We start from the raw sequence: 13,180 nt of genomic DNA, 5'->3' as shown, positions 1-13,180 counted from the left end.
TTGGCTATGAGTAAAAATTTTATTAGGTGTACTAGGCATAGTTCGCTAGGCAATGGTCTTTTTTTGTGCCACTGGCAACATGTTTGAGTGTTATGCCCCTTAACATCGCGTTTCCTCTAAGCCCTGTGGTTTTTATTACACAGTTTTGTGCAGTGCAGAGATTTTTGACAATACATTGTAGAAGTGACTGTATGAACCACCAAGACGACATACTACTCATGGCCTTCTATGAGCTCAACAGCAGAGCTTGTTGTATGTCGTCAGTTACAACGTAGCTTATTGTAAGCAAAGGAGAAGCTGACTGAATTAGAGAGGACATGGATACATCAGTTACCATCACAGCGAAAAGATTTAAAGTACCCCTCTGAGAAACAAAGAAAATAAGCAGGAAAAAAAAAAAAAAAAAAAAACTTGTAAGGATATAGATTTGAACTGCATAATTAACAGGCTGCATTTAATAAATAAGGAGAACCCAGTAGCCAACAGATAGAGCATTTACATTCCCTTAAAAAGTGCATCTAATCCCAGCACTTTGGGAGGCCGAGACGGGCGGATCACGAGGTCAGGAGATCGAGACCATCCTGGCTAACACAGTGAAACCCCATCTCTACTAAAAATACAAAAAAAAAAAATTAGCCGGGTGCGGTGGAGGGCACCTGTAGTCCCAGCTACTCGGGAGGCTGAGGCAGGAGAATGGCATGAACCCGGGAGGTGGAGCTTGCAGTGAGCCGAGATTGCGCCACTGCACTCTAGCCTGGGTGACAGAGCGAGACTCCGTCTCAAAAAAAAAAAAAAAAAAAAAAAAAGTGCATCTATAGAACTAAGTATGAAAAAAGAATGTAAAATTTAAAAGACCAGAATTTAAAATGCATGAAACAGTTGTAAACTTTGCATGAAAACAGTTGCATGTACTATGTCACAAAGTAAATCTCAGCAAATTCCAAAAATCTGTATCATATAGTCCATGATCCCAAGACAAATGCAAATAAATTTAAAAATCACAGTTACAAATAGTAAAAATTAAAATAAATAAAACAGAAAGCATATTCCCAAATAGCTAATGGAAACAACATCAAAACTTAGGAAATATTTGAAAATAAATGACATTCAAAGCACTGTATAGCAAAATATGTGGGCTATGTAACCAAAGCAACACTCAAAGAAACAGTCATATCTTTGAATGAATATATTAGAAAACACAAAAGACTGGAAGTAAAAGAAGCTAAATATTAACTCAGGGAAAAAGAAGGAGGAGGAGGAAACTGAGGAGGACAGAGAAGAGAAGGTACTAAATTTAATAAAGCAGAGAAAAGGAAATTACATTTAACTCAGAAACTGTGACATAGAAATCCAAAATATACAGAGTATTAACAAAGCTACAAGCTAGCTATTTGAAAAGACTAAATGGAAATATATAAGATTAAGAAAAAAACAAAAAACAGCCAAAATACACAATGCGATGTATGTAACTTCCAAGTGAGTACAGGAAAGAAAGGAAAAATTTCTTAAGCCCCAGTGGGTTCAAAAGAAGAAAGAAGGCCAGGCGCGGTGGCTCAACACCTGTAATCCCAGCACTTTGGGAGGCCGAGGCAGGAGGATCACCTGAGGTCAGGAGTTTGAGACCAGCCTGACCAATATGGTGAAACCCCATCTCTACTAAAAATACAAAAATTAGCTAGGCATGCTGGTGGGCACCGTAATCCCAGCAACTTAGGAGGCTGAGGCAGGAGAATCACTTGAACCTGGGAGGTGGAGGTTGCAGTGAGCAGAGATTGCACCACTGCACTGCAGCCTGGGTGACAGAGTGAGACTCCATTAGAAGAAAGAGAAGAGAAGAGAGAGAAGAGAAGAGAAGAGAAGAGAAGAGAAGAGAAGAGAAGAGAAGAGAAGAGAAGAGAAGAGAAGAGAGAAGGAGGGAGGGGAGGGAGGGAGGGAGGGAAGGAAGGAAGGAAGGGAGGGAGGGAGGGAGGGAGGAAGGGAGGGGAGAAAGCAGGATGTATTCAAGAAGAAATAGAGGACGTGAGTTAACCATTCAAAGAGCTATGTTGTCCCAAAATCCTTCACCTCACAAACCACAAAAGATAGTAGTCACAGAGTTTACAGGTGAATCTTAAAAAACTTTCAGGGTAAAGATAATTCTTGTGCAAAATATTTTCAATAACTAAGAAAAGAAGATTTACTCACTTTATGAGCTTATTATAAGATTGATTCAAAACTGGACAAGAATACCAACAAAATAAAATTTTAAATCAGTTTTGCTTATAATCATAAACACATTTGAAATAAAACACTAGCAAATAAAGTCTAGCAATCTGTGTGTATGTAATGTGTGCATACCTCAGAGCCAAGCAGAGTTTATACCAGAACCATATGGCTGCTATGAGAAAAATTGTCGACGTAATTCAGCAATTCAAAAGAAGGGTGAAGAAAAACCACATTGTCCCCCCAAGAGATGCAGTAGCAGCTCTCAATAAAACTCAACGATTATTTCTGATTAAATTATTTGCATTTTAAATGAACCAGTTGTCAATTTACTGCCTCTCAGCTTCAAATTCACCCTTCAATACCAGCTCTGCAATAAGGCACAGGGCCCTCTAAGCATCTTCTCCTTTACAGTGAGTGTGATGGTAAGCTTGCCACAAGATGGTGGAGGCAGGCCCTCAGGAGGACGGGGCCTCTGATTCTGGAGCAGTTTTGCATTCCTATGGTCATATAGGGTGGCTGGTCAGTTGTATACAGGTATGAGGACAACCATGGTGTTTCCTTTTAAAGGGTGAATTGCTTGAGTCCAGGAGTTTGAGACCAGTCCAGGCACAAGGCGAGAAACTCCATGTCTACAAACAATTCAAAAAACTAGCCTGGTGTGGTGGCATGCACCTGTGGCCCCAGCTATTCAGGAGGCTGAGGCAGGAGCATCACCTGAGCCAGAGAAGTAGAAGCTGCCATGAGCTGAGATCGGGCTACTGCACTCCAGCCCGAGCAACAAACAGAGCGAGACCCTGTCTCAAAAAAAAAAAAAAAAAAAAAAAAAAAAGGTTTGCTTTAAAAACATGCATGTATCTGTAAGTACATATTTATCCGTAAGTGTGCCTTAAGCTTCTGTCATTAAACTGAGTGCTCCCAAGGGCTCCTGGTGTTCCTTCACTAGACAGACAGATTCCTGAGGAAATAACCTTCTCCCTTGAGATTCTCCCACTAACCCCATCCAAGTTTTTGATCACAGAGCAAGCTCAGCATGAGACGTAAGTGACAACTGGACGCTCAAGCATAAAACGTATGTGCTGGAAACGACTGTGCGGAAGGTAAGTCCTCACTCTGGGCCCCCAAAATCGGAGGCTCTTGCTACCCTGCGCTTGTAGGGGAACAAGACCCAGGAGGTGAGGGGCCAGCACTCACGTGGTGACAGTATTGAAGCCACAGGCCTTCAGCTTCAGCAAGCGGTCCCTCCAGTACTCCCTGGGCACCCGGAAATAGTGGATGGAGCCCCCGAAGATGAGGAACTTGTGGCCCTCCAGCGTGAAGTGGGGCTTACCCCGACCTGTGCTTGCAGTTCCGAGTCCCACAGATCGATTCTTCAGCTCCAGAGGGGTCAGATGAGACCAGTTAAACCTGGAGGGGCCGGGCGAGGGAAAGAAGGTGGAAAGGGAGAGAGAACTCGGGAGAGGGCTCGGAGGGACGGCTGAAACCCTGGCGAAAAGAAGTAGTTGTTAGTAGGACGTGTTCTGTGCACAATCGCGGTATGATTTTCTCCAAGAAAGGTGAGGTCGCTCCCCTCCCTCCCCGGGAACGCGGCTCTCCGGCAAACCTGGGCCAGGGCGGATGCGCTGTTCCAAGCATGAGGCTCTCTTCCTGCTTAAACCGAGGAGCAAAAGCTGGTAAGACAAACGGCAGGAAGAAGACGCCCACCATTCTCCTCCAGGAGAGGCACGGGCTGGAAGGAGAAAGGAGAACAGTGACAAGGGGAAGGTGCTGGCCCCACCAGGCGCCAAGGGCCGCGAACCTGTGCCGGGGGCGCTTTAGGGGCCGGAGCCAGGGAGGGGCCCGCGGCACAGGCGGGTCTTCTGGGCGGGCCCAGGGCCAGGAGAGCGCAGCATGGAGGCCGGGGACAGACGTTCAGTCCTAGACCCTACAGACAGGGCTGGGCACTGCGGGTGGGTGTCTGGGAGAGGTGGAGGCGGGCGCACTTCACCACCAGGTTCGGGAAGGACACGGTGTCCAGCCGCTGGAGCCCCCGGCCTGCGTCCCCAGCCCTGATTTTCTGGCATCGGGTGAACAGCCCCTCCGCAGGGTGGGGGTAGCAAGGGGCTCTGCAGAGGAAAGCTGCGGAGAGCGGGCTTCATGACGCGGCTTGGCGCGGCGCACGCCTGGGGCGCCTGGCTGGCCACGGAACCGGGGAGGGCGGGAGGCTCCGAGGCGCGCGCTGGGTGGTGGGTAGCCCGGGAGGGAGGGCTGGGCCGCCGCGGGGGCAGCGGGGATCCGTCACCTGAGGAAGGGCGGGGACTTCATCGCGGCGAGGCCGAGGCGCCGAGGGTCCCTAGCGACTGCCGCCCCTCTCCGCTGCCCCCGACGCCGCGCTCGGGCCGGGACTCGAGCCCCAGTTCCGCGGGGCCGGCTCAGGTCTGCGCGCTGCGCGTGTAGCCGAGGCAGAAATCCGTTCGCAGGTGCGGACGGCGGACCCCGGGCCCAAGAATGCGCGTCGGGCTCCGCACCGCGAGGGCAGCCGAGCTCCGCCGGCGCTCCAGGTGTTCCCGCAGCCGGTTCGGGCGCAGACGCCTCTCCGCCCTCGGAGGGAACGCGGGAGGGCCCTTGGGTTAACGCCCCGACCTTGGGCTTCCTGACCTGGGTGCACAGCCAGCTGGCACAGAGAGGCCGGCGTGTGGGAGAGAGGCGGAGAGAGCCCAGCGCTGGGCAGGGCCGGCAGCCTCCGTGCTGCGCACGACTGGAAACGACCTGCAGATCCTTAAACAAGGATTCCGCAGAGGGCCACGAAGTACAGGGGAGAGTCCCCGGAGAATTCTCGTTTCCCCACACTGCTAGCTCTTGGTAGACGAGTGAGAATTAGAGCGCAGAGCTTTGGGAAGGCGGTTCCTTCGGCGGGAGCGCCCGAGCACAGCTTCAGGCAGGTGCAAGCGCTGAGGATGCTTTGGTGACAAAGTAGCGGGACCTGCAGGAGGCAGGCCCGGGGGCTGTGGACGCAACGGGGAGCTGCTCAGACCCTTCCAGAAAACAGGGGACTATTCAACGGTTTCCAGCAGAAACTAAGCCAGGTGTTCGTTTTACGGAGATTGCTGGCTGCCGGGTGGAGGCTAGATGAGAACAGACGGTTAAACCAGCAGCTCCGAATAACTGAGCTCATGAGGTCGGTGATACTGGCAGGTCTCTGAGCCAAAGCTCAGCCATCATATCCCCTGTGACCTGCACGGACACATCCAGATGGCGGGTTCCTGCCTTAACTAATGACATTCCACCACAAAAGAAGTGAAAATGGCCTGTTCCTGCCTTAACTGTTGTCATTACCTTGTGAAATTCCTTTTCCTGACTCATCCTGGCTCAAGCTTCCCCACTGAGCTCCTTGTGGCCCCCACCCCTGCCCGCCAGAGAACAACTCCCTTTGACCGTAATTTTCCTTTACCTACCCAAATCCTATAAAACGGCCCTCCCCCCATCTCCCTTCACTGACTCCTTTTTCAGACTCAGCCCGCCTGCACCCAGGTGAAATAAACAGCCATGCTGCTCACACAAAGCCTGTTTGGTGGTCTCTTCATAGGGATGCGCATGAAATTTGGTGCCCTGACTCGGATGGGGGACCTCCCTTGAGAGATCAATCCCCTGTCCTCCTTCTCTTTGCTCGGTGAGAAAGATCCACCTACGACCTCGGGTCCTCAGACCCACCAGCCCAAGGAACATCTCAGCAATTTTAAATGTGGTAATGGCCTCTTTTTACTCTCTTCTCCAACGTCTCTCACTATCCCTCAACCTCTTTCTCTTTCAATCTTGACGCCACACTTCAATTTCTCCCTTCTCTTAATTTCAGTTCCTTTCATTTTCTGGTAGAGACAAAGGAGACACATTTTATCCGTGGACCCAAAACTCCCGTGTCAGTCACCGACTAGGGAAGGCAGCCTTCCCTTGGTGTTTAATCATTGCAGGGATGCCTCTCTGATTATTCACCCACGTTCCATTGGTGTCTGATCTCCGCAGGGACGCCTGCCTTGATCATTCACCCACATTCCCTTGGTGGCAAGTCAGTTGCAGGGATGCCTGCTTTGGCTGCTCACCCACGTTGCAGCCCAGGGCTGCTCCCCACCCCCTTCTCGGTGTCTCTACCCTTCTCTTTAAACTTCCCTCCTTCACTATAGGCCACCTTCCACCCTCCATTCCTCCCTCTTCTCCCTGAGCCTGTGTTCTCAAGAACTTAAAACCTCTTCAACTCTCGCCTGACCTAAAATCTAAGTGTCTTATTTTCTTCTGCGACGCGGCTTAATCCCAATACGAACTCGACAGTGGTTCCAAATAGCCAGAAAACGGCACTTTCGATTTTTCCATCCTACAAGATCTAGATAATTCTTGTCGTAAAATAGGCAAACGGTCTGAGGTGCCTGACGTCCAGGCATTCTTTTACACATTGTTCCCTCCCTAGTCTCTGTTCCCAATGCCACTGATCCCAAATCCTCCTTCTTTCCCGCCCGCCTGTCCCCTCTGTCCCAACCCCAAGCGTCGCTGAGTCTTTCTAATCTTCCTTTTCTACAGACCTGTCTGACCTCTCCCCTTCTCCCCAGGCTGCTCCTCGCCAGGCCGAGCCAGGCCGCAATTCTTCCTCAGCCTCTGCTCCCCCCCCCTATAATCTATCACCTCCTCTCCTCACACCGGGTCTGGTTTACAGTTTCATTCTGTGACTAGCCCTCCCCCACCTGCCCAACAATTTCCTCTTAAAGAGGTGGCTGGAGCTAAAAGCACAGTCAAGGTTAATGCTCCTTTTTTCTTTATCCGACCTCTCCCAAATCAGTTAGCATTTAGGCTCTTTTCCATCATATATAAAAACCCAACCCAGTTCATGGCCTGCTTGGCAGCAACCCTTAGACGCTTTACCGCCCTAGACCCAGAGGGGCCCGAAGGCCGCCTTATACTTAATATGCATTTTATCACCCAGTCAGCTCCTGACATTAGAAAAAGCTCCAAAAATTAGATTCTGGCCCTCAAACCCCATTACAGGACTTAATTAGCCTCGCCTTCAAAGTGTACAATAATAGAGTAGAGGCAGCCAAGTAGCAATGTATTTCTGAGTTGCAATTCCTTGCCTCCACTGTGAGACAAACCCCAGCCACATCTCCAGCACACAAGAACTCCAAACACCTGAACTACAGCTGCCAGGGGTTCTTCCACAACCTCCTCCCCCAGGAGCTTGCTACCAGTGCCGGAAATCTGGCCACTGGACCAAGGAATGCCCGCAGCCCGGGATTCCTCCTAAGTCGTGTCCCGTCTGTGCGGGACCCCACCGGAAATTGGACTGTCCAATTGGCCCAAGGCTCCGACTGACTTTTCTTCCTAGATCTTCTCGGCTTAGCGGCTGAAGACTGACACTGTCCGATTGCCTTGGAAGCTCCCTGGACCATCATGGATGCCAAGCTTCGGGTAACTCTCACAGTAGAGGGTAAGTCCGTCCCTTCTTAATCAGTACGGAGGCTACCAACTCCACATTACCTTCTTCCAAGGACCTGTTTCCCTTGCCTCCATAACTGTTGTGGGTATTGACGGCCAGGCTTCTAAACCTCTTAAAACTCCCCCACTCTGGTGCCAACTTAGACAATATTCTTTTATGCAATCTTTTTTAGTTATCCCCACCTGCCCCGCTCCCTTATTAGGTCGAGACATTTTAACTAAATTATCTGCTTCCCCGACTGTTCCTGGACTACAACCACACCTCATTGCAGCCCTTTTCCCCAGTTCAAAGCCTCCTTCACATCCTGCCCTTGAATCTCCCCACCTTAAACCACAAGTATAAGACGCCTCTACTCCCTCCTTGGCGACCGATCATGCACCCCTTACCATCCCGTTAAAACTTAATCACCCTTACCCCACTCAATGCCAATATCCCATCCCGCAGCACGCTTTAAAGGATTAAAGCCTGTTATCACTCGCCTGTTACAGCATGGCCTTTTAAAGTCTATAAACTCTCCTTACAATTCCCCCATTTTACCTGTCCAAAAACCAGACAAGTCTTACAGGTTAGTTCAGGATCTGCGCCTTACCAACCAAATTGTCTTGCCTATCCTCCCCATGGTGCCAAACCCATATACTTTCCTATCCTTAATACCTCCCTCCATAACCCATTATTCTGTTCTGGATCTCAGACATGCTTTCTTTACTATTCCTTTAGACCCTTCATCCCAGCCTGTCTCTGCTTTCACTTGGACTGACCCTGACACCCATCAGGCTCAGCAAATTGCCTGGGCTCTACTGCCACAAGGCCTCACAGACGGCCCCCATTACTTCAGTCAAGCCCAAATTTCTTCCTCATCTGTTACCTATCTCGGCATAATTCTCATGAAAACACACGTGCTCTCCCTGCTGATCATGTCTGGCTAATCTCCCAAACCCCAATTCCTTCTACAAAACAACTCCTTTCCTTCCTAGGCATGGTTAGTGCAGTCAGAATTCTTATACAAGAGCCAGGACCATGCCCTGTAGCCTTTCTGTCCGAACAACTTGACCTTACTGTTTCAGCCTAGCCCTCATGTCTGCGTGCAGTGGCTGCTGCTGCTTTAATACTGTTAGAGGCCCTCAAAATCACAAACTGTGCTCAACTCGCTCTCTAATCTTTGCTGGCAGGGCTATGCTGAACCTCCCTGTGCACTCTCTAATTAGATGTCCTGGGTCCTTCCAATTCTTAGTCCTTTAATACCTGTTTATCTCTTTCTCTTTTTCGGACCTTGTGTCTTCCATTTAGTTTTTCAATTCATACAAAACCGCATCCAGGCCATCACCAATCATTCTATACCACAAATGCTCCTTCTAGCAACCCCACAATATCACCTCTTACCACGAAGTCTTCCTTCAGCTTCATCTCTCCCACGCTAGGTTCCCGCGCCCCTAATCCCACTTGAAGCAGCCCTGAGACTCCATACTCTGCCTGCAAAAAAATTTTCGCCGTCCCAACACTTCAACACTTTTATTTTTCTTATTAACAGATACAGAGAGGAGTCTGGGAAGCCACATGTTTCAGGCTTAAGTAACTTGGCGGTGACATTTATTGAGATGGGAGGAAACACAGGAAGGGAAAGAGGCTGCATAGAGGAAAAGGGTGATGAACTCGGTTTTGGAAGCGCTGATGTGAAGTCCCTATGATGAAAAAAGAAGTCTTCCGATTTCTCCCTTTGAAGTCTTTGCTTCTTCCCTTGGAAAGAACACAGCCTATGACATCAGGTTGAAACCAGGAATGTAGTTCTCTGAAAATATTGTGTGTGGGGGTTGGGGGAAGGAGTTTATCTTGTCTCATTCATTACAAGGATACTTTCCTCTCTGAAACCTTAGCTCCCTGAACATTTCCTAGATCGTCCATCTTTTCCTCATTTTTAGATTGTAAGCAATGAACTGTTAATAATTTTGTACATTTTGGTTTTACAGCCACACACTTTATTCTTCTTTGTCAAGTTTAAAGTATTGTAGGGCTTGTGCCTTCCCACATAAAATTTAGAATAAACTTGTCTATTTCCACAAAAAGCCATGTTGGTAGTTTGAGAGGAATTGCAATCAACCTATGGATCAAATTGAGAATTGTATCCTTATTATGTTGAATCTTCCAACCCACGGACATGGTATGTCTCTCTATTAAAATAGTTCTTTTTTTCACTTCTTTCTTCAGAAGTGTGTGATTTTTTTTCAACATACAGATCCTATGCATGTTTTGTTAGATTTATATTTAAATACTTCCTTTGCTCTTAAGAGATTTAAACTGTTATTATGTTTTTGATTTCAGTTTTTACATGTTTGTAGTTAGCATATGGAAATGTGATTGCATTTCTCATGTTGACCTTGTATTCTGTGACCTTGGTAAACTCACCTATTAATTTTAAGAGGTTATTTGTATATTGCTTGGCATTTTCTATGTAGATAATCATGTCATCTGCAAATATGGACAGTTTTATTTCTACCTTTCCAGTCTGCATGGCTTTTAATTCTTTTTTTGTGTGTCTTAGTATGATGACTAAAATTTCCGTGTTGAATAAGAGCAGCAGGAACTGACACTGTTACCTTGTCCCCAGTGTTAGCTGGAAAACATTCCGTTTTTCACTATTAAGTATGATGACAGCTATAGGTTTTGTGTACATATTCTCTATCAAGTTGAAATAGTTTGACAGGTGGGTCTACAGTCACTTTCATTTGGACTGACCCTGACACCCATCAGGCTCAGCAAATTGCCTGGGCTTTTTTAGTTATCCCCACCTGCCCAGCTTTATTGGGCATTACTGTTGTGCTTTATTGGAACAAGCTATGTATCAAGAATTGTGATTTTTCTGCAGCGGTTGATGGAGGAATTTTGACAAAGGTAGAAGAATCAAAGAATGGATTATTGGTTCATTTGAAAGGTGACTCATCCTGTGTCCTTTTGCCATCAGGGGCTCCGCTCTGCTGATGGAGTATTTGAGAACCTCTATGAATGAGCCCTGGAGAGTAAGAAAGTTCCCCCAGGTTTCTGTGTTCATTAAACCTGTAGAACTCTTGAAACTGTGCAAGATGAAGTAACAATTTTGATCAAACAGAGCTGTCGGTTTCTGTCTTCAGATTACAGAAGTAACTCTACAAGGCCAACATCCCAGGTACAGGAAAGAACAGCCACTGGGGCTGCAGACCCAGCATCCTGGTGCAATTTATTTAAAAAAAAAAAATCGTAATTTTTCCCTTCAGTTCCCATCCAGATAACTGATGATGAAGCAAAGAGCTGGCTTCCCGGCCGGGCGCGGTGGCTCAAGCCTGGAATCCCAGCACTTTGGGAGGCCGAGACGGGCGGATCACGAGGTCAGGAGATCGAGACCATCCTGGCTAACACGGTGAAACCCCATCTCTACTAAAAATACAAAAAACTAGCCGGGCGAGGTGGCGGCGCCTGTAGTCCTAGCTACTCGGGAGGCTGAGGCAGGAGAATGGCGTGAACCCGGGAGGCGGAGCTTGCAGTGAGCTGAGATCCGGCCACTGCACTCCAGCCCGGGCGACAGAGCGAGACTCCGTCTCAAAAAAAAAAAGAGCTGGCTTCCCAAAGCAGGCAGAAAACATCGGAAAGCTTCCAGAACTGTGTGTGCAAACTTCCTGTGCCGCGCTTTGATGTTAGTAAAGCACAAGTCCTGCTCCTAAATTGCTGTCTTTTAAGAACAGCAGCTCCTAGAAAAAGAAGGCAGCACCTTCTGTTGCTTTAGTAGTGGATGACCCTATAGTTTCTGTATGAACCGGAAAAGACAATTCTTGATTTCTTCTTAGGCTGAACTTCTTAAATAAATGTATGAGACAACTGTAAAATAAGAACCCTTGTGAGATCCAAAAATCTGGGTTAGGAATTGATATTATCAGTGAAAAATTAAAGGGAAAGATGATCAACTATTAATATTCCAGTGTCAGCTATGAACAAAGAGTTGAGGCAGAGGTAACTTTAAGATTAAAGTATGCAAAATCTGTTGTCTACTTGTAAGATCATCTTTCCAGGTTTATTGATAGTTAATAAAAAGCAGCAAAATTTATAAAAGTGAAAATTTAGCCACTTCTACTTGTAAGCCATCCTTGTTAGAGAACCTCTTTGTTTACTTACGTCATGTTTACTACAGAAAATGAAAAATGCTCATCTGAGCTATAAAGTGGACTCCATGGTGTCTTAGTAATTAATTTAACCCACGATGATACAGTTAACAGGCTGAGATGGAGGGATAGGGAGATGACAGATACATCCCTGCTACAGATCTTCAGACCCTAGCTTTAAATTTTGTCCTTACAGACATTCAAACTTTAAGTAAATTGATAATCGTCTCCAGCAGGTTAAAAAACAAATGACGTGGATATGCACCCCATCACGCAGGGCCACACCCAGCAGAGGGAAGTGAAGCAGCTGGCCTCCACCTGTCCCTCCACAGGGTGACTCTGCTCAAGTGCAGGCTGCGCTGACAGAGGTGCTCAGCAGGGGGCAGCCCAGTTCAGCTGCCCGCCTCTGGCTGTTCTCATTCAAATGTGTCTTTTTTAGGGACTGAGTCTGCTAGATGCATTCATTAGTTAAGGAAATGGAAAATCGTGCAGAACTCTAGGTGAGAACCCAAGGTTAAAACGTGTTCTCAAGAGTCTTTTCCCCTAGGAGTTGAAGTTAATCGGCCTGATCCTGTCGGAGTGGAAAGCTTCCTGTCTTCGATCTGGGACATTGGTCTTCTCCTGCCTCCAACTCTGACTCAGACTGGCACTTACCCCGTCAACTCTCCTGGGTCTCCAGCTTGCTGACTGCAAAACTTGGGACTTCTCAGCTTCCATAACTATTTGAACCAATTCTTTATAATAAAAGTCTCTACATACATTTTATTGGTTCTGTTTCCCTGGGGAGCCCCAGTACAAAGAAATTCAAGACGTGATGCAATATGTAAGTGCCACAATGCAGAGAGTTCTGCTCAAGGCATTATAGTGGAGATGGGAGTCACTCAGGAGAGGGTTCACTCTTCTCAACAGGCAGAGGCCAGGAACAGGGAAGACATGCTCAGATTCATATTTCAGCAGGCCCTTCTGCATGGTAGTAGAGGGCATGCATTTTAGGGTTAATATAGATTACACTATAAAACCATCACTAAAGCACAAGGATCACATTAATGGCATGAAAACATGCCTACAACATGGTTAAATCTAAACAGTGTTTAAATTTTATTATCTAAGTATTGTTATCTCATTTCTACCTCAGCAATCAACTCATGCAGCTCTCTTGTTCATAAAAACTTTTCAAACTTGACCTTATGTTGAGTTCCAAATCCGTCTTAGAAATTTTCAAATAATTGACATTTTAGAAAAGGCATTTTCCATACACAAAAGGTAAATTAGAAATCAGCATCAAAAAGATTAAAAAGCCACGTATTTGGGAACTACAGTCAAAATAATCAATGCTTTAAAAGCAAATCAGAATACAAATGTTTAAACGTTTAGAACTGAACGAACTTGGATGTGC

General features: G+C 47.0%; 1 protein-coding gene and 1 long non-coding RNA gene across 15 annotated transcripts in view; one reads left to right on the top strand and one right to left on the bottom strand.

Moving 5' to 3' along the window:
* The window catches only part of GLB1L3 (galactosidase beta 1 like 3), a 39,467-nt gene extending 34,881 nt beyond the window's left edge, over positions 1-4,586 (bottom strand). For 7 of the 10 annotated variants that reach the window (XR_012095044.1, XM_073022456.1, XM_038004962.2 and 4 more), the window contains exons 1-3: positions 4,484-4,586; positions 3,806-3,931; positions 3,397-3,687 (exon numbers count right to left, since the gene is read on the bottom strand). Coding sequence is in view for 9 of the 10 variants with exons in the window: in XM_073022456.1 (XP_072878557.1) it covers positions 3,397-3,687; positions 3,806-3,931; positions 4,484-4,506 (440 nt within the window). In the remaining variant the exon portion in view is untranslated. Of the gene's footprint in view, positions 1-3,396; positions 3,688-3,805; positions 4,004-4,483 lie in introns of those variants that run through there. The other 3 variants (XM_073022469.1, XM_008021587.3, XM_073022475.1) reach the window with 2 other exon arrangements.
* On the top strand, positions 3,120-12,544 carry LOC103248898 (uncharacterized). 5 transcript variants are annotated; one of them, XR_005242652.2, is made up of 6 exons: positions 3,120-3,302; positions 5,768-5,926; positions 7,550-7,651; positions 9,189-10,817; positions 10,906-11,016; positions 12,332-12,544. It is a non-coding gene; the product is annotated as an uncharacterized lncRNA (long non-coding RNA). The 5 variants fall into 5 exon arrangements; XR_005242650.2 differs by lacking the exon at positions 3,120-3,302 and adding an exon at positions 3,572-3,875; XR_005242648.2 differs by lacking the exon at positions 3,120-3,302 and adding an exon at positions 3,928-4,151.
* Positions 12,545-13,180: the final 636 nt, after the last annotated feature.

The sequence above is a fragment of the Chlorocebus sabaeus genome, chromosome 1, assembly GCF_047675955.1.
Source record: "Chlorocebus sabaeus isolate Y175 chromosome 1, mChlSab1.0.hap1, whole genome shotgun sequence".
Lineage (NCBI taxonomy): Eukaryota > Metazoa > Chordata > Mammalia > Primates > Cercopithecidae > Chlorocebus > Chlorocebus sabaeus.
The sequence above is the reverse complement of the archived record's forward strand: the minus strand, read 5'-3'. Positions and strand labels throughout refer to the sequence as shown.